General features: G+C 58.8%; 11 protein-coding genes across 11 annotated transcripts; 5 read left to right on the top strand and 6 right to left on the bottom strand.

Moving 5' to 3' along the window:
• Positions 1-2,513: 2,513 nt before the first annotated feature.
• On the top strand, positions 2,514-3,978 carry SPRG_03378 (CAMK protein kinase; the record flags this gene model as incomplete). Its single annotated transcript, XM_012341955.1, has 1 exon — positions 2,514-3,978. The coding sequence occupies exon 1, from the start codon at positions 2,521-2,523 to the stop codon at positions 3,976-3,978; it is 1,458 nt and encodes a 485-aa protein (XP_012197345.1). The 5' UTR covers positions 2,514-2,520.
• Positions 3,979-4,063: 85 nt separating this feature from the next.
• SPRG_03377 (hypothetical protein) lies at positions 4,064-4,327 on the bottom strand (the record flags this gene model as incomplete). Its single annotated transcript, XM_012341954.1, has 2 exons — positions 4,064-4,081; positions 4,133-4,327. The coding sequence occupies 2 exons, from the start codon at positions 4,325-4,327 to the stop codon at positions 4,064-4,066; spliced, it is 213 nt and encodes a 70-aa protein (XP_012197344.1).
• A 987-nt stretch (positions 4,328-5,314) lies between these two features.
• SPRG_03376 (hypothetical protein) lies at positions 5,315-6,025 on the bottom strand (the record flags this gene model as incomplete). The annotated part of the gene is made up of 1 exon (XM_012341953.1): positions 5,315-6,025. A coding segment is annotated over one exon (668 nt), but the record flags the coding sequence as incomplete, so codon positions are not given.
• A 596-nt stretch (positions 6,026-6,621) lies between these two features.
• SPRG_03375 (hypothetical protein) lies at positions 6,622-7,634 on the bottom strand. Its single transcript, XM_012341952.1, has one exon. The coding sequence runs from the start codon at positions 7,581-7,583 to the stop codon at positions 6,684-6,686; it is 900 nt and encodes a 299-aa protein (XP_012197342.1). The 5' UTR covers positions 7,584-7,634; the 3' UTR covers positions 6,622-6,683.
• Positions 7,635-7,857: 223 nt separating this feature from the next.
• On the top strand, positions 7,858-8,475 carry SPRG_03374 (hypothetical protein; the record flags this gene model as incomplete). Its single annotated transcript, XM_012341951.1, has 1 exon — positions 7,858-8,475. A coding segment is annotated over one exon (313 nt), but the record flags the coding sequence as incomplete, so codon positions are not given.
• Positions 8,476-8,929: 454 nt separating this feature from the next.
• On the top strand, positions 8,930-9,995 carry SPRG_03373 (serine/threonine protein kinase). The gene has a single exon (XM_012341950.1). The coding sequence runs from the start codon at positions 8,968-8,970 to the stop codon at positions 9,814-9,816; it is 849 nt and encodes a 282-aa protein (XP_012197340.1). The 5' UTR covers positions 8,930-8,967; the 3' UTR covers positions 9,817-9,995.
• Positions 9,996-10,720: 725 nt separating this feature from the next.
• On the top strand, positions 10,721-12,466 carry SPRG_03372 (hypothetical protein). The gene is made up of 4 exons (XM_012341949.1): positions 10,721-11,437; positions 11,487-11,712; positions 11,761-12,032; positions 12,085-12,466. The coding sequence occupies exons 1-4, from the start codon at positions 10,740-10,742 to the stop codon at positions 12,365-12,367; spliced, it is 1,479 nt and encodes a 492-aa protein (XP_012197339.1). The 5' UTR covers positions 10,721-10,739; the 3' UTR covers positions 12,368-12,466.
• On the bottom strand, positions 12,382-12,930 carry SPRG_03371 (ubiquitin-conjugating enzyme E2 2). Its single transcript, XM_012341948.1, has one exon. It carries the CDS (start codon positions 12,898-12,900, stop codon positions 12,439-12,441), a length of 462 nt encoding a protein of 153 aa, XP_012197338.1. The 5' UTR covers positions 12,901-12,930; the 3' UTR covers positions 12,382-12,438.
• A 511-nt stretch (positions 12,931-13,441) lies between these two features.
• Positions 13,442-15,769, bottom strand: SPRG_03370 (hypothetical protein; the record flags this gene model as incomplete). The annotated part of the gene is made up of 9 exons (XM_012341947.1): positions 13,442-13,596; positions 13,674-14,048; positions 14,097-14,501; positions 14,557-14,655; positions 14,703-14,916; positions 14,964-15,083; positions 15,134-15,281; positions 15,338-15,579; positions 15,635-15,769. 9 exons carry the CDS (start codon positions 15,767-15,769, stop codon positions 13,442-13,444), a joined length of 1,893 nt encoding a protein of 630 aa, XP_012197337.1.
• A 611-nt stretch (positions 15,770-16,380) lies between these two features.
• On the bottom strand, positions 16,381-19,423 carry SPRG_03369 (hypothetical protein; the record flags this gene model as incomplete). The annotated part of the gene is made up of 9 exons (XM_012341946.1): positions 19,375-19,423; positions 19,001-19,324; positions 18,879-18,952; positions 18,402-18,831; positions 17,935-18,352; positions 17,274-17,882; positions 17,194-17,225; positions 16,586-17,138; positions 16,381-16,538 (listed from the first exon to the last, which is right to left on the bottom strand). Exons 2-9 carry the CDS (start codon positions 19,316-19,318, stop codon positions 16,381-16,383), a joined length of 2,592 nt encoding a protein of 863 aa, XP_012197336.1. The 5' UTR covers positions 19,319-19,324; positions 19,375-19,423.
• Positions 19,424-19,906: 483 nt separating this feature from the next.
• On the top strand, positions 19,907-21,863 carry SPRG_03368 (hypothetical protein). The gene has a single exon (XM_012341945.1). It carries the CDS (start codon positions 19,962-19,964, stop codon positions 21,846-21,848), a length of 1,887 nt encoding a protein of 628 aa, XP_012197335.1. The 5' UTR covers positions 19,907-19,961; the 3' UTR covers positions 21,849-21,863.
• Positions 21,864-22,382: the final 519 nt, after the last annotated feature.

The raw sequence follows: 22,382 nt of genomic DNA, 5'->3' as shown, positions 1-22,382 counted from the left end.
CAAACCCACCTAACATCGAGGCAGTGCTTCACGCCAAGCAAGCAATCCATTGGAAGTCCTCGCTTTGATCGGTGTGCGGGTGCGGAGTGACTCCGTGGTGTCATGGATGAGTCATTCGAGCCCTCGAGAGGAATCGGTCGTGCATACGAGTGGATGCGAGTGCTCCACGGACGACTTCAAGTGCCGACTCGTAAAGACTTTTGTTCGCAGCTTGACGGCGTTCCAGCGATGCATCACGAGCCCTCGGAAGATAGTGGTCAGCTGGATGAGGCATCCCATGTATGTTACCCCGATGATGGGAACTGCCCATGCACTTGTACTACAAGACTGCAAGACTGCAAGACGACGGGCTCGAGAATTGAAGCCCGTTGATAGGTTTGCAATGTGGGCCGAGTCCCGTCACATCTCGAGCGATGACGACACCGGTGGCAACATTGCAGTTGGTTGTCTCGGACGACAGTCTCGGATACTTGAGTGTGACGGGAGCCTGGACGGCTGCAGTATTATAAACAAACCACCCAATCCACGACTTCCGTACTACACTAAGCTCTGCGCTTGTCCAGCGACCAAGCAATCAGCCGCGTCGCATTGAAGCCAATGCCACCCAGGAATCTTTGCCTCCTTCCGCACGCGTTGTTGGTTGTGGGAGGAACGACTCGTGTTGCTTGCCGTTGCGTCAAGTGACCGCGAGACGAGCCAAGTAGCTTAGGATGGGCACTGTAGACAGGCGGATTCAGCCCCTCGGAGATTCATCCACCGCATCTTCCTCGTGCGCGAGTACATCCGACGACACGACGCGGACAACGCGCACCCAGTTTTGGATGGCATTGCCCAACGAGCCGGCGGACCCTCAACCCTAAGCGGTGCCACCGACACGAGCCTGGTCGCATTCCCGACTACTCAACAAGCGACGCGCTTCTCCATCGAATGCGTAGCCCACTGCATTCAGACTCCCAGCCTCGCGACTCTCATCGTGTCAATATGCACGTTCCTGCACGTCGTCGTTGTCTGTAGTCTGATGTTCCGTCGGCGATGAGACTTCAACAGGCAGTGTCCTGCCTCGCACGACGAGACGTTGGCATCCTTCGAGAAACCTTGGGGTGGGGGACACGTCTACGATCGAACGATTTGTTTGATCGCACGAGTGGTGCGTGTGTGTCTGCTATCGAATATAGCTCTAAGAGGGGCGAGCAAATGCCAAAGAGCCTTGGAACTCGAGCGTTGCAAAGGACCACAACGATGGCCTCGTTCCAGAGGTAGCTCCGCGTGCAAAAGCCTCAGCAAGCCAGCGAGCTCTGCCGATTCGACGCCCATCATCGTTGGCACGTACCAACCTCGCCATGAGACCGAGAAGGCCCTGCGCGCCGAGCGTGGAGCCTTTGCGGGTGCTAGCCAGCAAGTTATCGGTGCTTGCGCGCTTACGCACTACTTTATGCACATGGGTAGACCACTCACCGTCCACGCACCGATTTCAGCCAGAACTGCAGTGTAACGAGGCTTACGTCCGACGCCACGGACGCCTCGCGGACGATGTCGCTGCCAACGCCACCGCGGAAGCATTTCTCATTTCATAAAAGCAGCCCTGGTTTGAGGCCGTGTGAAGCTCAGGTTGGAGACGAACGTGTTTCGGAATCTCCCATCGCGGATGCCGCTTTCGTCACTGGCGTTCCTTACGGACCTCAAGAGGCTGTGTAGCTTCGCCCATGTTCACAACCAAAACTTGCGAAACGTGTTGTCATTGGCCTCATCCAGAGTTGCAAGCTCCTTCAGGTAACAACAAAAGAGGGTGGCGAGCGCCGTGCCGCCACCTGCGCAGTTGCAGTCCGGTGCGGGCTGTGTTCTGGGCGTGAAGCGACTGGTGGTCTCAATGAATATCAAGTCTGTTTGAGCGCAAAGCAAAGGTTGCGCGAAAGATGTTTCTATTACTTCATTCCTCGCACTCGAGCGCTAGTTGACTCATGCTCCATCGTTGCATTTGCCAGCGCACGACAGTGCAAGCTATTTCATCATGGCAGAACCGGTGGCACAGGCAATCTCTCTATGTTTTACTACAATAGCACGCTACTTGGGAATACTTTGTCTACTACGATACAACGCGTACGAGTTCGAGGAGCTCTAGTTGAGCTCCACGAACTCGTACGCAGTAGAGCTGCTCTACACACTGGAAAACGAGAGCACGTCGATCGACTCCAGCAAAGTCGGCCTTTGAAACCTCAACTGCCGCCCCATTTCTTGCGCTACGAGGATGACGCCTTGACGAGCCCTTCATTATCCCACGAGACGCCTTCTCGACATCGTGGGCGGACCCTCCTTGATGGCTAACCTTGTCGCTTGGCGCTTGGCGCGTCGTCTGGGACGCCGGCCACCATCACTCGCGTTCTGTAAAAAATGCGTTGGTCACCGTATGTATTATTTTGAAAACTTTCAAAGACCCGCACTCCGAGAGAGTGAATGTTTGACCTCCGAATTTCTATATCGACAAGTCGACAGTTCCAGACGCCATAATTCGATTTCGCCCACATGCGTGTCCTCCTCGACCAGTACGAAGTCAAGCACACGCTCGGGAGCGGCCTCCAGGGCAAGGTCAAGCTCGGCGTCGACATCAAGACGGGCGAGGCCGTCGCGCTCAAGCTCATCAAGGCCGAGTCGCTGAGCAACAAGGCATGCCACAACCTCTTCCGCGAGATCGAGGCCATGAAGCGCGTGCAGCACCCGAACGTGCTGCGCCTCCTCGCCGTAAAGAAGGACGTCGAGTACCCGAAGAAGAAGGGCGGCAGCCAGAAGGTTGTGCTCGTCGTGCTCGAGCTCGCGTCGGGCGGCGAGCTCTTTGACTTTATGATGTACACGGGCAGCTTCTCGGAAGAGATTGCACGCACGTACTTTCGCCAGCTCGTCGCCGGTCTGCACGCGTGCCACAGCAACAACGTCTTCCATCGCGACATCAAGCCCGAGAACCTCCTCATGGACCACAGCTATCTGTTGCGCATTGCCGACTTTGGCCTCTCGGCGCTCGGCGACCAATCCAGTGAGCTCCTGACGCAATGCGGGACGCGCTCGTACATGAGCCCCGAAGTGCTCTCGGGCAACCCGTACGAAGGCGCGCCCGCGGACGTGTGGAGCGCCGGCGTTGTCCTCTTCATTCTCCTCGCCGGGTTCCCGCCGTTCCAGATTGCGACGCGCCAAGATTGGTGGTTCCGCGCCTGCGCCATGAAGCAGTACCAGGCGTTCTGGGCCGCCCACGCGCGCACGGCCGTCTTCTCGCCCATGGCCATGGACCTCCTCACGCGCATCTTTGACACGTCGGCCGCGACGCGCATCACGCTGCCCGAGATCTGGGCGCACCCGTGGATGCACGAGCCCGTCTTGCCGGACGACGAGCTCACGCTCGAGATGAAGACGCGCACCGAGAAGGTGCAGGCCGAGAAGATGCGCCTCCAAAAGCAAAAGGAAGCGGCCGCGCCGACCTCGGGGACCTTCAACCCGTTTGACCGCAGCGTGCACCGGTCGTTTGCACCGGCGCCGCCGACGCTCTTCTTGCCGACGATCGAAGCGTCCGGCGTCACGGCCTACACGACGCTGCGCTGCGTCGCGCCGTCCTCGGACGACCTCCTCCGGCGGTTCCGCGCCGCGTGCGAGAAGACGTCGGCGTTCGTCCCTGCGACGTGGAAGGCGGGCGAGGCCAAGGCCAAGTTCCAGTGCACAACCGACGCCGGGGACCGTGTCGAGGCCGCGCTCGTGCTGCACCCGACGGACGACGCGAGCGTGTGGATGGCCGAGCTGCGCCGCCGCGCCGGCGACGTCTTTGCGTTCCGGGACGTCTTCCAGACGCTCTGCGCTGGCCTCGATGACATTGTGTGCGATGCAACCAAGACGGTTGCAACCAAGCCGCTGCCGGCGCCCTTTGCGCTCTCGGCGGGCGACGACGACGACGACGACGACGGCGAAGAACTCATTTCGGACGAAGCCATCATGATCTAATATTACTATATACACCCACTCGACTCTTGTCTTTGAGAGAGCTTCTTCGTGGTATAGAAGAGAGAGGGATAAGAGAACCAATTAGTTAGATGTGGCGTCGTCGCTACAAGTAGAAAACGTGCATCTCGAAAGAGCTGGTCAAGCCTCGCTGCACGAGATCCCGCATGAGGTCGCCCACGAGCGTCAAGACGTCCTGCACCTCTGGCACCAGAAGCTGATGGCGTTGGGCGACGTCCGGCGGGAGCACCCAGAGGAAGACGACGTCGTCGTCGTCGTCGTCGTCGTTGTCGTCGTCGTCGTGGGCTAGGTCCACGACTTGGCCGGGGGCTTCGTCTTGAGCTTGGTCCATGCTTGCTGGAGGGAGGTTCGCGCCGAAAACAGATTTGTCCGCGAGAACGAAAACCGGATGCGATCTTCCGGATGTAAACCCTGTATCCGGATGTTTCGATTTCCGGAGGATCCGGATCGGGGCTGCAAGTGATGTCCAAGCTTGACGTGGCCGCCGTTGGCGGCAGCACGCTTGGACACTGCTTCTCGACTTCCGCTGGTGTGTAGTGCTGGGCGTCATGGTCGAGGTGCCAGGTGGCTCATGCGCCCCGCTGGTCGAGGCCGCCAAGGTGGCCGTCATCTCGTGCAGCTGGCCGCGCGCCATGGCCACTGGCGAACTGCGCCGCCGTTGGCTGGTGCGTCCAGGCACCAAACTTGCATGGAACAAACTGATAGACAATCGAAGATGCTCTATTCCTTCAATGCGACACGGAATGGCCTTGTCATGGATCGCTTCGAACGAGCAGAGCTTGTGGGACTGAAGACGTCCTGATCGACGACAAGGTTGATCCCTTGGAGCGTTGGCACTGCGCCACGACGCTTCGAGGAGTATTCATCAAATGCTGGAGCTTCGCCAAGGTCATTGGAAGCCTTTCTTACTCGTCTACTGGGTCCCGCTCCATTCCTATGCGTGTCGAAACCTAGATGTTCCATGCGCTGTCCAGTAGGCAGAGAAGATACACGAGATGACTATCAGTGGCATAAGCAAGTTGGGAACGAGAAGCCCCTTGATGTCGCTAGAAGATGGTTCATGTCCTCGACGATACTACGGGATCGCGAGCGAGCAGTGCGAATTATTGTACATCGTCATATCGCGACCTCCCACATAGCGCCTTCCACTACCACTTTCAGACAAGAGACAGTATGGTCATCGAGCTTGTGTGCGCCTCTTCCGACTCCTTCGCAAATCTGCGTCGCTAACCTAGCCCATCGGTGACGATCGTCCGATCAGCGGAGCTAGCGGTCGCATGCTATATGCAGTGCGGGTGCTATGAAAGAACCACAGTCGTCGTTGGAAGTACCGCAATGTATTAGCTAGATTAAGTGGGGCATTAGGCCGACGATGGTACGAGCACCGACAGCGGCGTCCACGTCCCATCGCTGCCGTCGACGCCCGTCTCGTAGTGCACCAAGAGATCTTGACTCTCTGGGCCTGTGCGCGCATCAAGCACAAGGGCACACTGAAGCGACGGCGCCTTCTCGGCTGCAAAGGCCTTCAAGGCTGCAATGTCTTCGGCCGACCCGGTCACGAGCAGCAGCTGCTGCGATTGGAGCGCGCTCCCAAAGGCATCGGCAGCCGTTGGCGCCTTGGTCGTCTTCTTCGCCGCGTGTTTGGTGCTCTGCTTGGCGAGGCGGACGTCCTTGCGCTTGGTGCGCTCCTTGAGGTGGAGACGCACCTCCTCCTCGCCATCATCATTATTCTCGACCGACGCCGAGCCGACATGCAAGAGGCGTTCATAATCGACCGTGTAAGGACTCTGCTGCTCTTCATTTTGCAGCGCCAGCGCCAGAGCAAAGTCGGCGTCCGTCGAGATGGCGCTCTCGAGGACGCTCTCGATTGGCGTCGTGGGCGGCGTCGGTGGCGCGGGCTCGGCCGCGAGCTCGTGCGCAAGCGTCTCGTCCATGATGTCCTTGAGCGGGCGGGCGGGCGGCGATGCGATCGCACTCCACGGGGCTGGGGCGGTCATGGTTCTTGGTGGTGAATTGAGGAATGACATCGTATTACATGTATGCAAGATCGACCGGCCACCGGCGCGCGCTTTCGCCGAACGTTCGCGTGTCCCAAGCCTCTCGGATACGACCACCACTCACGAATGGACAGGAGTGACGGTCTTCAGGAACAGCTCGTCCTTTCCCAGTGGACGACCAAGCAAGTACTAGCGATGGCTCGCGAGTTCCTGCATCAGAGCGATTGAGGTCACAGTGCCTCGGGTGGTAGAGTGCATATCATTCCAGTACTACTGCATTTGGTCGCACGTCTGGGTCTTTACACCCCGTGAGAGGAGCGTCCTAGCCTTCAGCTGTGTGCGGAAGGCAGCCAGCAAACGGGCATCTTGAGAACGCTGGCCTTGTGACGAATAACGGGCTTTCACGGGTCTTCTCGCAAAGCCTCATCGCACTGAAGAAGCAAGCATTCTGGTCGGCTGACAGTGAACTCTCGCACTAAAGTCCTTGATGGCTACTAGTAGAAGATAAGGATCGAGCCAGAGCTGGTATCTATCTAGATGTACCTGACAGTGGCGACGGCGGACTGGACTGTCAACCTACATGCAAGGGAGCTCGCACCTGTTAACTCTTGTCGCGTGCAGGAAAGGCTGCGAGAAAAGATATACAAGTTTGATAAGTTAGAAATGCGGCTACAATCTCGTATGAAGCAGCTACTGGAAGAACTGCTGGAGAAAGGTGGGCTTGAGAATGGGGGCGCGGCAATATGGGCATTTGTTGGTCGAGTTTTGACGCAGCCACTCGAGGAGGCAGTCTTCGTGGAAGATGTGGGCGCATTTGGCTTGGATGAGCTCCTTGGAGCCATCGTACTCTTCAAGGCAGATGCAGCACGCGTCGTCGTCGCTGGCAACGACGGGTGCGTGACTGGGCTCGGCCTTGGGCGGCTTGGGCGGTGCCCAGAGCTTCCAGACCTTCTTGAACCAGCTGCCTTTGTCTTCTTCCCAGTCGTCCTCGGGCAGGCGCTTCCACTTGAGCTCGCGGCGCAGGCGAAGGCGCAGTGCTTCCCGCTTGGCCTGAACCTGCTCTTCGAACGCCTGCTTCTGACTCTGGTAATGCTGCACCATCACCTCGACCTTGACCTTGGTGTCCTGGAACCCGAGATAGCGGTCGGTGGTCCGGAGGAGGTTCCATTGTGCGTACGCCATCGTCTCTGCCGAGACGGCGCTATCAAAGGCCGAGAAGAAGTCGCGGGCAAAGGGCATGCGCGGGTTGTTGGCCCGGAGGTTGGCCATTGTCGCGTGGAGGCTCGCCGTAAAGTGCTCGCTTTGGCCGAACCACTCGAGGTCGTTGGTCATGTCGGGCGGACGCGGCGAGACCGTGGCGGTGATGGCGAGAATCTCGTCACGGCAGCCTTCGGGCAGGTCGAGCCACCGGCGGTGGCGCTGATGGATGACGTGTCGATGGAAGACGTATACGATGACGAGCAATATCGGGATGCTGAGCTCGCCGAGGCAGCAGACCATGAAGACGACGAAGACCCAGAAGGCGTCCTTGACGTACAGAGAGACCGAGTCGCTGAGGCGGCTCATGCTCCCGAGGACCGCGGCTTCCATCGTATGCAATGAGGTTTGTCGTTTCTGTTGCGCTCCGAGTCGGCGACTCGCAGCTATTTATTGTTTTCATCGCTTTCCATACAAAGATGTTGTTTACATTAAACACGCAAAATAAATTCGCCGGACCCCGGGGCAGAGACCGTCGGTTGGCGAATACTTGAAATAGTGTTCATCGTACACGGCAATAGTGTAAAAGGAGTGATCGCAAGCAGAGGCGCCACGAGGGACCAAGGGGGACGAGCGCGACTCGATGTAAACTCTACTAGTAGCCACTCGATGTAAACTGTACTATTAGTAGCCGCTTGTCTCTCCTATGTACTGATAGAGAGGGTAGAGCTGAGGATGAACGTGCGAGGGCGCCGGAGTCGCCGTGCCTCATACCGGATGGCATGTCGAGAACAAGTGATTGCGAAAGCAGCATTTTGAATCCAAAAATCTCGGCGTCAGCTCAGACGTGCGCAATCGAACGGCGGGCGTGCGAGGGGCCACCGCAGAATGATTCTTGTGGGCCACTGTGTCGCGGCCCGCGGCCCGCGCGCGTAGGACACGGCCATCGCTGCGTTGTTGACGCTGCTCAAAAATGTTGAAAATTACGTGTACGTGGCAGCGCCGTGGCTCTGGTGCATTCCGGCCTTTGTCCCACGCGACGACCAAGCACGATCATAAATACGACGCTGTGGACAGCGTGACGACCGCCGCAGAAAGCGTTCGGTAGCACCGGTTGCAACGGCAGAAGACCATGTCCATAACACGTTGCCCGTCCGTTGACGCGCGAGTAGCACGCGGGCCGCCACGACCCGCCAACGCACCCGCTGAAGATCCACTTTGCACGGTGTGATTGGGTCGCTGCGCCGCCGTTGATTGGCCAGCGCGTGCCTCTACGACGTGTCTGCGACGCTGGCGGTTGTCAACGAAGCCCAGGTGAGCGCAGTAATAAGTGCGGCGCTGGCTCCGCGACCTGAATCTTCTTGTGATGCTTCGATGTCGGCAGACGCGAATCTGCGAGTGCCCGTGCGTCAACTTCGAACTTCGCGTAACTCACACTACCCGCTGGAAAGCTGCCGCAATGTGCACGTTCGAGAACTACGAAGTTTGGGCGAGAACCAAATTGGGCCGCATCTCGCTTTTCAAGCCATATGATTGGCTCCTTTTTAGCCAATCACCGATGCGCCATCAGTCGCAGAAGCAGCGGCGGCGCACGGATGTTTTTTATATTGCGTGTATGCCCATACAAAGTAGAAGAGAGAATAAAACGAATGGATTGAATTGTGTAGCCAGGGCAGGTGCGCACGAAAATTCGTGTGCCGGTTTCAGATTTCGGCCCATCTCGAAGCCAGATTGCCATATCGGGATTTCCCACATCTGCATCAGCCACCTCCACAGCATGACCATGGACGACTACGTAGTCGACTCGGTCCTCGCGCCCGCGCTCTACGGCGACATCCTCCTCTGCAGCGACCTCCGCGCCAAGGAGCAGGTCGTCATCAAGAAGATGGACCAGCGCGCGGCCGCGAGCCACCGGACGCTTGTCCGGAGCCGCCACGTGCTCGAGAACGCACACTTTGAGAAGCACGTGAACCAGGTGCTGCGCCACGAAGGCGGCCACCGCAACGTGCTCATTCTGCGCGACGAGTTTGTCGAAGACGGCTACGACCACTTCGTCTTTGACTACTGCAGCCAAGGCGCGCTCTTCGACGTCATGGAGAGCGTGCCCGCCAAGACGTTTACGCGCCACGAAGCCGAGACGTACTTTGCCCAAGTCCTCGCCGGCCTCAAGTTCATCCACGCCGCCGGCTTTGCGCACCGCGACCTCTCGCTCGAAAACATCCTCGTCGACAAAGACAACGTGGCCAAGATCTGCGACTTTGGCCTCGCGGTCGACATCAACGCGCGCCCGAACGAGCGCGTCGGCAAGCCCTACTACATTGCGCCCGAAGTGTTTGACAACATTGCGCCGTACGACCCGGTCAAGGCCGACATCTGGTCGCTCGGCGTCGTCCTCTTCTTGCTCCTCACCGGCGTGCCCCTCTTCAATGTGCCCTCCAAGCTCGACGAGAGCTACGCGTACATGAAGCGCCACGGCCTGCGACGCCTCATCTACGTCTGGGACCTCGACGACTTTGTGCCTGAGGAAGCCCGCGACCTCCTCGAGAAGATGCTCTGCATCAACCCGGCCAAGCGCTGCACGCTCCAGGACGTCTTACAGCACCCGTATGTGCTCAAGCTCCGTTAAGCGCGCGCCCCGCCATCCTGTACCATACGACCTCTTATGTATTCCGCCCAAGACGCTGCCCTTGCATGCCACAAGCCGCCAGCCCCTCCCATGATCGCAGTCGAAGCGACTGGACCTCCTCTCTGTCAATTTTAAGTAGTACGAATTAATTAACTAACGTAGCGTCTTTACCACTATTCATGCCACGAATTAGGATGACGCCTAAGTCTACGCGACGCTTCGGCAACACGCGCTCCGGGGCGCGAGGAAAGGTGTCGGGTTTATGAACCGCGCGTCTTTTATTCGCCAATGCGTTTCTTTTATTCGGCCAAAGTGTCTTTTTGCGTGCAGCGTTAGCAATTGACCTGGTTCGTGTAATCTCCACGCGCTGACCCAGCGCATAGAGCAGGCGTAGAGCCGCCTGGTTTTCAGTCGGTCCAGATTCGCGACCCAGATTCCAGAGAAAACGAACCTGGCTGCAAATGCTGCATCCAGATTGCCCCAGAGCTTGTTGACGCGCCTCGCTACGCTCAACGTTGGGCTGAGTTGGTCGCGCAGCATCCTTGTCCAGTAGCCGCGCCTCGTCCATGGCCCAGAACTTTTTCCGGAGATAAGAAGCATCCAGGATACCAGCATCGTTGACAGCAGGCTCTCTGCAGCAATTAAACCTCGACGACTGGCCGCGGCTTGTTATCGCAGCAGCCACGTCTAGTGTCGGGTTCATACCGGTAGGAATCCAATGCATATCCTGCAGGAGGAGTTCGTTGACTACATTTACGATAAGATCTGTGATGGAATCGTTTGAAAACACTGTTTCATCAAAGTGCTGGACGCGGCCTACAAACACTGTTTTTCTGAAACACTGTTTGGGGTGGTGAGAAAAACGCGTCTAAAGGCGCGTTTTAGTCGACCACACGCAGAAGGATTTCCTTCCTTGACGAGCGATGGCGACGAAGCAGGCGAAGAAGCAGATCACGCAGGAGACGTTCAACGACTGCGTGCGCGAGAACATGGAGGAGTTCGAGATGGACGAAGACGAAGCTGTCGCCGACGCCATCAAGCAGTTTGAATCCCAAGGCGTCGACTTGAGCTCGATCGTCAAGGCGCTGACCACGTCAGTCGTGCATCCGGTCGTCGTCGCCCTCGAATCGTTGCGCGCGCTCGCCGCCGATGCTACGGTCGTCACGCTGGACCAAGCGTCGCCTCACTACACGGTTCTCCTCGCGCACTTTCGCGCGCCCGACGCGGCGACGGCGACCAGCGCCAAAGAGATGGCCGGCCGCAACGACGGCACGACTCTGCTTCTGCATCTCTTGCAGGTCAGCGCCGACCATAGCATGCAGATGCAGACGCTTGTTGTGCTTCACGCGATGGTCAACGGCGTCAAGGACAACCAAGACTTTGTCGGCGTCGACGGTATTCTGCAGTTGCAGGCGCTGGCTGCGCCGACGACCGCAACGCCGGTCCAGAACGCCGCTCTTGCCGCGCTCAAAACCATTTGCGCCAAGCACGAGAGCAACAAGAAGCATCTCAACCCAGCCGGGATTCGCTTCCTCATGTCGCTCCTCGAGACGCGGAAAGCGACGACCGACACCAAGCACATTGGCGACCTCATCCGCACGCTCACGATCAACGACGATCCGTGCGTGGCCGCTGCATATTTGATAATATGTAAGAGGATGCTGGATTAGGACGGCCATGTTCTCGCAAGCCCACGACATTGTCAAGCTCTTTGTGGACGAGTCGCTCATTCCCATGACGTTCGAGCACATCAGCGTCGTCGCCTCGGACGCCGATACGGTCGCGGTCTGGCTCGCCGTGCTCAAGCAACTTGCAGTGACCGAAGACAACTGCCGCAAGATTGTCGACAGCGGCGCGCTGGACCTTGTGCCCAACCTCCAGGCGACCCATGCCACGGTACCTTCGATGCATTACACATGTGTGTGAAGCCAACGATGTCGGTAGCACCGCGGCGTCATCAAGCACAGCCTCGGGCTCTTGCGCAACATTGCCGGCGTCGACGAGTACAAGCACGTGGTCACGACCATGGTGCCGAGCATTCTAGCGACGATGCAGGAGCATGCACGTGACGCTGGTATCCAGAGCATAGCCTGCGCGACGATCGCGGCCGTGTGCCTGCGCTCGCCTGTCAACTGCCAGAAGGTCGTCAGTCTCCGCGCCCACGTCTGGGTCGCCACGGCCATGGCGTCTTTTCCCGGACTTCCGTCGCTGCTGCGGTACGTGCCTTGCTTGCGGGCTGCGTCTAGTTCAGGCCACCGATGTGTGTAGACAAGCCAGTCTGGCTCTTCGCAACATGGTCGTTCGAAACGAGGAGCTTCGGCCGCTCGTGCTAGAAGAGCCGCAGGTCGAACTCATGCTGCGCCACGCCATGCCACTGCGCGGGTGTGGTGACGAGGCATATGCGGCGCTGCGCGACCTGGGTTGCGATATCCCGCTCGCCGCGATTACGCAGCAAGGCTCTTGCAACTTCAACCCGACCATGGACACGAGCAACATGCTGCAGTCGTCGGTCGCCGCCAACGCGCGGGCGCCCTTCCCAATGTCGCAGTAGCTGTGGAACGAGAATGGCATAGTACTGGTGTAGCATTTTTCGCAATGTATAAATCTATCGACAAAGCAGGCTTACGACATGGCGGCCCAGCTCTGCTCTACAATCTCGCGCACGCGGCGGTTGTACTCGCGGCGGTTCTCTTGGAAGAGGCGCGCGGCCTCCGAGTTGGCGGGCGAGTTCGGGTTCGGGTCGCAGAGCAGCGACTGGATCGAGGTCAGGATCGCGGAAATGTCGTAAATGGGGCTCCACTGGTTTTGCAAAATGTCGAGGCAGATCTGGCCGTCGTTGTAAATGTTGGGGTGGAACATCTTGGTCACAAACTTGACCGACGGCGCCTTGTTCGGGTAGTCTTCGCTGAACTCGAGGAGGAGGTTGAAGGTCCCGCCCTCCCATGGCGTGTCGTCCGGGCCAAAGATGACCGCCTGCCACACCATGATGTTGTTGTCCAGCGGCGCGCCCGAGACGCCCGACGGCGGGTCGTTCTGGAGCTTCCGGAAGTCGCGCATCAATCTTCGTCGGGCGGCCGTCGACATGGTACCTCTCCTAGCGACTTGCTTTTGGCGAATGAGCTTCCACAAAACGGGCCTCCGTATCCGGATACCCTCCCCATCCGGATTCGCCGGGTGGAGCGAAGCTCGCCGCCGGATACAACTATCCGGCGAGAGACACGGCGCGCGATCTCGTTCTAGAAAACGCGCACGGTCGGTCGGGTTTATGGCCGATGCTTGAAGACGACGACGAGAATGGCAGCAGATGCGAGGTAGACGATGCGAGGTAGACGGTGCGAGGAAGACGCTTCTCGAATGAGACGGCGCCGACGAGCCGCTTCGAGCGCTTGTGCATGCTGGCGTCAGCGCAAGCAGATGTGGGCGATGGGAAGCAGCGCCAGATGGGTCCAACGGTACGACGACGACGGCGCACGTGGAAGGCGATGGTCAACAAGACGCTAGCAACGAGCATGGATCGTCGATCGATTTGCTTCGATCGAGTTCCTCGAGCAGGCCACGAGATGCACGACGATAGGAAATACGTTGCTGAATCGCATTGTTGTCATTAACGTTACGAGGAGGATGGCTACGCTCGTGGAGGGCGCATATGCTGGAGGACGACGACAGCCCCAAACGCCAGGCCCAGCGCCAGCTTCCAGAGGTGACTGGTACTCTCGTCGGCGCGGTGGCGGCGCACGCGCCGCTTGGGCGAGAGCGGCTGGTCGTACGAGAGCTGCGCACCTTGTAGCCGTGCGTATCGAGGCGTAAAACCCGATGGGCTCCGAACAAGTGGCTGCGTGACCGGAGCTGCATCGTACCATCCATCTCCTTCTCGATGATGCGATAGAGCATGCTGAGGATCATCTTGCCGCAGTGCTTGATCATGGGCACCTTCTTCCACTCGATCGTAAAGTTGGACATGTCCTGGAAGGCGCGGCCTTGGACAAGGATCGGTCGCTCGGCGTCTTCCATCGCTTGCGTCGGCAAAAGCAGCGTCTCGCCATTCTCAAACACAGAGGTCTCGGGCACCGCGTTGTTGGCAATGACATAGTCGATGACGTCGGTCCCGAGGTACTCGTTCAAAATGTCGAGCGTCTGTGGCAGCGTGTACCCGTCCGACTGCCCATTCTGCGTCGCGACATTGCTAATGTAGACGACGGCGCCCGAGGACCGGGCGATCGCTTCCTTGATGCCTATGCATGTCGTCGTGAGTGGTCTCTACTTTGATGATTGGACTGTACCGGGCACGAGAAGCGTCGCAATGATGGACGTGTAGAAACCGCCAGGTGCAATCAAGATGATGTCGGCGTCTTCGATCGCCTGGACGGCTGCAGGGTAGGCGTGGACGTTCTCGGCGTTCTCCAGGTACACGCGCTCGATCGGCGCCGACTTGTTGGGGTCGCGGACGTTGACTTCCGAGACAACGGTCGAGCCGTCTTGGAGTGTCGCGCAAATCTCCGACTGGTCGAGCGTCGCCGGTAAGACTTGACCGCGAATGTTGAGGATTTCCGAGACGGATGCAACGGCCTTGTCAAAGGATCCTTGGTGGATGTCGGTGAGGGCGGCTAAGAGGAGGTTGCCCAAGCTCGCGCCTTCGAGGTAGTTTTCCTGGAACCGGTAGTTCATGAGCTGGTGCATGAGCTGGTCTGTGCCAGGAATGGCGTAAGTCCAGGATGCTTTTGGAGAAGAATTCGATGGTACCCGCATCGGAAAGAGCTACGAGACAGTTGCGGATGTCGCCGGGTGGCAGAATACCCAGGGACTTGCGTAGCGTCCCCGAGTGACGCCCCGAGTCAAAGACTGGACGAGCGAATGAGAATAATCGAGCTCAATTGTGGCGTTGGTACCTGTGACGATGGCCGTGAGGTCGGCGGGATAATCGCGCAGTGCTTTCAAAAGGACAGCGAGGCCCGTGCCGCCTCCAAGAGCAACGATGTTGGGTCGTGGACGCCGCTCTTCGATGAGTTTCAAGATGGCCAAGAGCTGCTCGATCGTGGACATTTGGTAGTCGGGCTGCTCCATGTCGTCCGCCGGCATGGTTCGCGAGTACTTGCCGTATTTCTATCCACCGAAACGAATGGTACGCCAAGAGCAGCTCCAGTACGCACCATGCGAATCGTGATCATGCCTAGTTGTTTGGCGGCCTTGAGCTCGGCAAAGACGCGACGACCGACGAGCGCCATCTTGGAGATTGCGACCTTGAGCTCTTTGGCCATCGCTCGGATCACCTTCAATACTGCATGAGCCTCTCTTGAACGCTCTAGAATTGTAGACGTACAGGAAGCACTTTCGCTGTGTTGCCATCGCCCGATAGGTTGCCCGAAGGCACGACCATGACGTGATCAAAGCAGGAGGCGATTCCGAGCGCATGGATCTTCTCCCACTGAGCTTCCATCGTTCCTGAGCATAGCAAGCCCAGCTTGTACCTACGTGTTCCATGAGTATGGATGCATGCAGCATCGATACAGGTGCATTAGAGTACCCCATAGCTTGCAGCTCGTCCAGCGTGTCGACTGTGTGCGGGAACGGAAGGATGTGTGGAGCGCCGAGGACGAAAGCGCGCGCATTGTACGCGGTGAGGACGCGAGTCCCTGCGCCCTGGGTCAATTGCCCCGCCGAGACAAGGTCCTCAATGAAGCGCTGGAAGTTCTGTCGGTAGCCGAACGCTTCGCGGAACTTGCGCAGGGCGATATGGGCGTCATCCCACGACTCGAACGCACCTTCCTACATGTCATTGTCTTCGTCTTCCTTGTCGTCCTTCCGTGTCCCTTCCACCTACCTCGACGAGCTGCTTGGCCGCGCGCTCGACCGCGAGGAAGCTCAAGGTCCCCGTGTGGTCGTAGAGGACGTCGTCGAGGAGGAAGACGATGGCGTCGACGTTCCGGGACCTCGATCGCGTCTTTATTTTGGGCATCTCTACCTACGAGGCAGCTTCCATGAGGCGCGGTCGTCCTCGTCCTCGTACCGCTGCGCTGCTGCTTCTTGGCGAAAGGAATAATGCATTGAAGATCAACCTGCAGTCCGGATAGCTTTATCGTATCCGGTCACGACCAGATCCGATTTGAGTGGGGCGGAAGGGACACACCGCCAACCAGTGCACGCCGCCAACGACGCGAGCAGCGTGCATGCCACCATGCTTCAGCACTGGGCCATGGTGATCTCGTCAGACGGCAATGGCGACATGAAGTCGCCTGGTCCATGCGAGGAAGATCTTGATGGGGCTGGGCGAAGCCATCGCGATCCGCGATCCCACTCCTTGGATCTTGATGCCACAGTCCATGGTAATCATGGCCCAGCTGTGGAAGTTGCTGCGATGCGATGCATGGCCACGCGCGCTCGCTAGCCAACGTGAAGTACCTCATGCGTGGACCCCGAGCACTACGAACTGGAGCAAGCAAGCATGGGCGGATCGTGGGAGTAAGCTACTTCAACCTGGCCAGCGTCCCACGGAATACGCACTGGCCACGTAGGTAGGCGCTTGAACCACTGCACGGCAGCACACAACAAGCACACGACAACGTTCGATCAGCTAATTCTAGCCTTGGCCATGGCCGCGGCACGACTTCGCTTTCGGTGAATGTAGGCGCGGACAGCGCGCGTGACGAGCTGCAGCGCCATGACGCCTGCTGCCGACGTGTGCGTCGGTGGCACGGGAAACCCCAGCAGTGTCAAAATGAGCGGGTCTACGCGACTGGTAGCCACGAGCATACAGACAAGAGCGCCAACGTACTGTCGAGGCCACCGAGCACGAACGACTCGACGTTGACTTCGTCCTTATCGGACTGCATGAGGCACTTGGCGTAGAGCTTGATGATATCCTTCTCGTCCTTGGGCGACGACGTGGCGTGGCGGCGTTCCGGGGTGTTTTTGGGTTCGAGGAGAGAGCTCAGCGACGCCCCGCGTAAAGGTGAGTGCGGGCGCGTCTTGGCCTCGAGGGTTGCGCTGCAGTGCGTGATGAAGGCCTTGAACTCGGCGTAGCTCAAGCTCTTGCTGTGGTCCGTGTCAAACTGCTCAAAGAGCGCGCGCATTTCCTTGGTCATGCTCTCGCGGTTGGCCTCCCAAATGCCGAGCACGAGGTCCATGAAAACCGAGAGGCCCACGACGTGCAGATGGTTGCTCACGACGCCCTTGGTGCGCGGGCAGACAGTCCGCATCTCGGTGAACGTCGCTAGCCAGTGCTCGTCGCGGACGTGGGCATCCCGCGCGATCGCTTGCAGCGCCATCTTGGCTTTGGTCGCGAGGAGCGGATGGAAGAGCTCTTTTGGCACAATGTAGTCGGCGATCTGCGATCGATTCGGCGTGCTAAAGCGCAGGCAGAGCACCGCCGAGAGGTAGAACCGAAAGCAGCCCGCGGGCAATCGCTCGGTAATCTATCAATGTTTCAATCTTTCAAGATAGAGACGGTTTGAAAGCAGTACGTGGCAAAAACGGCAAAAAGGTGTAGAGCCACGAATCTTTGGTGTGGTACTGCTCGAGCGCTGTGATGAAGCCTTGCAGCCGCACGTGCGTCGCCGCACCAAACGACAGTGTCATGTGCTCGACGACAAACTCGGCCAAGTCGTACTCATCGACGGTTTCTTGGGCACAGCGGATGTAGAGCTGCAGCACGAACGGCCGAATGACTGCAATCGGCATCGGCTGCACACTCGGATCGCGGGCCTTGATGAGCTTTTGCCAGTAGCGCGGCACGCGGAAGAACGAGTCGCGCTCGTGGTGCGGCAGGTTGAGGTGCAGAAAATGCACCGACGTCGCCGGCGCCTTCTTGTGCGCGCGCGTCTGCTGCAGCTGCTTCCAAAAGCTGAGGTGGTACCGGAGATCAATGTCGTCCATAGCTAAAATGAGGCGGCGCTCCTCCGTACTGAGGAGCTGGCCTTTCGCCGATGTCGCCGCAATGAGAAGCGTCTCGTTGTCGACGTTACGCTCAAGCCACTCGGCGACACGGTTGACACGCCCGAGCGATGAGAGGTGCAGCAGTGTCGCGCGGTCGTTCTCGTCGGCCAAGAGGTACACCATTTGCGTGCGTCGGTCTATGCGACAATATTGGGTACAGACGGGAGTATGGAAAACATTGTCCTCTACCAAACTTGGCGACCGTCGCTAACTCGTGCATCGAAAGCCCCGCTTGTTCGAGGAGGCCGAGGTGGTCAATGTGGAACATTCCATTGCTCGATGCGGATCGGTACCGCTCGGCGGTCAAGAAGAGCTGCTGAAGGTTGGATTCCGCATCGCTCTCTTTTGTGGGGCTGGACGGTGGCAGCTCCTTGAGAGCCGCAAGCGGTGCCGAGCTCGCAGTTGCGCTTGCGGTCTTGATCGGGAGACGGCCGCGTTGACCGGAATGGTGCTGTGCGATGAGCGTACGCCGGTGTTCTTCCGAGACGCTCACACGATTGGCCTTTTTTTGGCGCAGGGTGAGTGGTCGGTCAACGTTCTGACGAGTCGTCTCGCAGTCGTCGTCCTCGTCGTCGTCCCCTGGCGTCTGCACGTTACGAGGCTTCTCCTACATACCAACCAGTCTCGACGGGCTCATCCTCGAGCGGTACGGGCACCGTCGTCTGGAAGAGCCGCTGCTTCCATGCGCGCTCCATCGCACGCTGCTTTTGGTTGACCTCGTTCACATGCTTCCACGCATTGTATGTCCGCAGCACGTCGTCGACGTCGTCGGTCGAGAGGAGTTTAAGCATCTCGACGCACATGTCTTGGTGGTCCCAGCGCTGTTCGCGAGTCCAGTCGGCGCCCGCGCCGCTCGGTTGGGCAAACGTGTCGAGCAAGTACTGCACGAGCGACACCTTGGTCGGCTGCGACAAGACCACCTTGCTGGTGACGATGGAGGCGCGCGCCTGCTTGAGCTCGAGGATCGCGTCACGCGTCGCCGCCAGCGCAGAGGGCGCGGCCTCGGCACTGCGGATCATGTGCGCGGCTTCGTCTTTCGAGACGCCGGAACCATTGTTGGCCTCGAGTGCGACGACATCGCTGCGTCTACGCAGTGCGGCTTGCATCGACAGGACCAGCGCAATGCATCTTACATCGCGAGCACGTCTCGATTCGCAGTCACTGGGTCTTGCAGCTCGTAGAGGTAGCCAAAGACCGAGTCGAGAAGCTACATGGCAGTAGGGAAGCATGCTTGACGACAAGAAGAAGCTGGCACCTGCTGCGGCGGAATTGTCGGCTCGCGTTCGAGGAGGTTGAACGCAAACCGCTTGGCCAGCGTGTTGGCGTTGGAGAGGAGCTGGAGCTTCTCGCAGTACGCGCAAGACGGCACATACACGACGTTGGACGAGAAGCAGCGCTGACAGCGCGTTGGTGTCGGCTTCTTGGGTGACGCCACCGACGGCAGCGGGTGCAGGAGGTGGCTCTTGCGCAGATCTCGCTTCGTCGCATCTTCGAGCGGATCGACAAACGACACACACTTGGTTTGTGGCGACGTCGGGCCAATGCGGTCGAGCCCGACGAGCGCGCGCTTCATCGACTCCTATTCACACGGCGGGTGAAGGGAGACGCGGGAGCGCTAGAGAGGTGTACGCTCAAGCCGCCGCCTTCGCGCCCGACGCGGAGGTGCGGGTTGTAGAACTCGAGCACGACTTCTTCGCGGCTCGGTGGCATCAAGAGGTTGGGCGACGACAGCGCGGGTTGCATCTTGCCGGGTTTGGAACGGCGGGAAGGCCCGTCCATGGTGTTCCAATTTGAATGGACCGTTTCATGCGCCACCGAGAGGCGGCAAGGCAGTGCGATCGTCGACCGCCAGCGGATACGTCCTGTGGTGCATACCGACCAGGTTGTGCACAGCCGTCGTACATGTGCTACGAGCACACGTGCGTGCACCAAGTATCGCCTCTCGATTTCCACCATCCAAGGACGACGTAATGACCGCCCTCTGTTGCGTGTTGCTGCGACCTTTCTACCGATATCAGCGAAGCCTCCGTCCTGACGCTGGAGACAACATGCAGGACGGTGTACGCAGCCCGGGTTGATTGACGTGGCACAACCAATTGGAGCTACGTGCGTTGTTTCTTCCAGAGGTCGGACCCAAAATAGAGGAGACGGATGCCGAGGGGCTACTTTTAGCGATCGCATCACCTGTCCATACTGCCTTGCGAAACACAACAACGATGGTCCAGAAGATCGCACCGACGCCCGACCTCCTCATCGCGTCGCGGCCTCGGCAGCGATGTCGCCAAGGACTTGCGCTGGCACTGCTCTACTTGGTCTTTGCGACACTCGTAGCAGTCAGCTCGTACAAGCTAAGCTCGCTAGCCAACACGACCATCTTTATGGGCCTCAACATAGCGACGTACACTAGCAACAAGTTTTCGATACCAATCACCGTGCTACTGCAAGGCTCGACGAACCTGGCGCTCTCGGCATCGCTTCCATTTGACGCCAAGCTCTCGCTGAGCACGCTCGTCTACGCGCAGTGTGGAAAGCGCAACACCACATGTGCCAACGGGTTTCAGAGCACGAGCAATCAGCTGTGGGGCCACGTGGCGAAAGCGCTGGCGCTCGTTCCACGCTTCGACGACCCGCGTTTCCAGGACCCGACCCAGACCGTCACGATCCAGCACATCAACAACATGAGCGGGTGGAACAAACCGACCGCGCAGATCTCGATTGCGGGACACGACATGGCCATCACGTGCATGGTGAAGCGAGCGACCTTCTACCTCGCGTCGGCGCCACCGTCGACGGCCGAGGTGGACTCGATCGCGTTTTGCTCGCTGCGCAAGTACGATTCCAACTGGGTCTGCGAAAACGACGCCGACTTGGACGCCAACACGTACGCAATCCGCGCCAGCCACGGCAAGGCCACGTACTTGGGTGTCGCGCCACGCAGTGACGTCTACTTGAACCCAGGCTACCTCGCCACGTTCCGAAACGGTGCGTCGACGATGCGGCTCACCACCTTGACGTTCTTTGACGAGTACGAACGCGGTATTCTTCGGACGCTTGCGCCATGGGACGTGCTGCCCGCGGCCAGTTGCGCCACGCTGAACCTCGACACGGGTCTTGGCTGGCTGCTGCATACGCAGGGATTGGTGACGATGGTCTGGGAGAGCGACGCGCTCATGCTCACCAACAGCGTTGTGCTCTGGCTGCTCACCGTGTACCTCGTGGCGCTGCAGCTTGTCTTTCTGCGGCACAGCGTGGTCTGCTGCGTACCAGTCTACATGTCCAAGACGGTCGTCGACCTCGCGATCGTCTTTGTCAGCTTCTACGGCAACGCCAACCTCCAGACGCTGACGACGTACTTGATCAAACGGCCGAGCGCCGAGACGCCCGCGTACTACAAGTGGCTCGGCCCCGCGCAGCTCGCATCCATCGTCGGCATCACGACGGGACCGCTCATCCAGATGTGGTTCAACCCGCGACTGGTCACGCAGACGTGGCTGCTTTTGGTGTGTAGCGTCGGCAACTGGATGCTCGTCTTTGTACTCGAAGCCTTTGTGTTTCCAGACATGAGCAAGACGGTGCCGGGACCGTGCGGGCATGCGACGTCGAGCAACTGCTTTAGCTTTGACGCGATCGCCCGCACGTCGTATCTCTCGGGCGTCGCGGCCAGCGGTGTCGTCTTTCTAGCGATACTCTGCGTCTATGCGCATTCGGCGTACGCTGCCAGCGTGCACAGCTCCGATGTCGTGCCCATGACCAACTCGGTGCTCGAGTACCTCGAGATCCCCGACTTTTCCAGCGTCCTCACGTCGCCGTACGGTGTCCTCGTGACGACAGAGGACGGCAGGGTGGGCGTCGACAATGGCGTCCTCTTGGTCAAGAACATGCTGCAAGTCTCAGACGCAGCGCTCACGCGCACGTCGAACGTCCAGTACGAGCTTCTCTACCGCTTCCTTCCGACAACCTGGCTTCGGACGATCTTTAGCCGCGCGATTGGATCCATTCGCATCGTCGCGATCGAAAAGAATCGCATTTTGCACCGATCGAGCTACAAGTACTTGGACGAAATGGCTCTGACCCAGCGCGAGTTCTCGCCCTACTACTCGTGAGCCCGCGCCACCAAAACGGGTCCACGACAAGAGGTACAAGTAGGCGCACCCGAGTCGCACCACGTTGGACGCAATCGAGGAACCGCGCTGGATACAGCGGCGAAGCCCAATGAGAACGAGTTGGTTTCCCTTATATACAGTGTATGCACGAGACAACACCAGACAACGGTATTCGTGGGTTTTGGTCAAACCACGCTCGGCTTGTCCGGCATGGACACTCGATTGAAGACAGGGCAGCGACGGGACAAGCTTTCTCCCGGTGACCCTGTGTGTCCCTACGTCCGGTCCACGGGTCCGAGTGCCACCTCGAGAAGTCGTACCAAAAAAGATCCAAGTGGTCATTCCGTCCACGTATACCGTTGGAGGTTGGAGGTTGGAGATTGAGGTTGGAGATTGAGGTTGGAGATGCTCTATCTACGTCCTTTCGAGGGTACATAGACTGTTCATTGGATCTCCTTTTCGCCGGCCGAAAAACGCATAGCACGCGCCACGTGTTGCGATGGCGTTGCCCTTGCAACGACGCAATCACGTGAT

Source organism: Saprolegnia parasitica (genome assembly GCF_000151545.1).
Source record: "Saprolegnia parasitica CBS 223.65 unplaced genomic scaffold supercont2.8, whole genome shotgun sequence".
In the NCBI taxonomy this organism is placed as follows: Eukaryota; Oomycota; class Saprolegniomycetes; order Saprolegniales; family Saprolegniaceae; genus Saprolegnia; species Saprolegnia parasitica.
The sequence above is the reverse complement of the archived record's forward strand: the minus strand, read 5'-3'. Positions and strand labels throughout refer to the sequence as shown.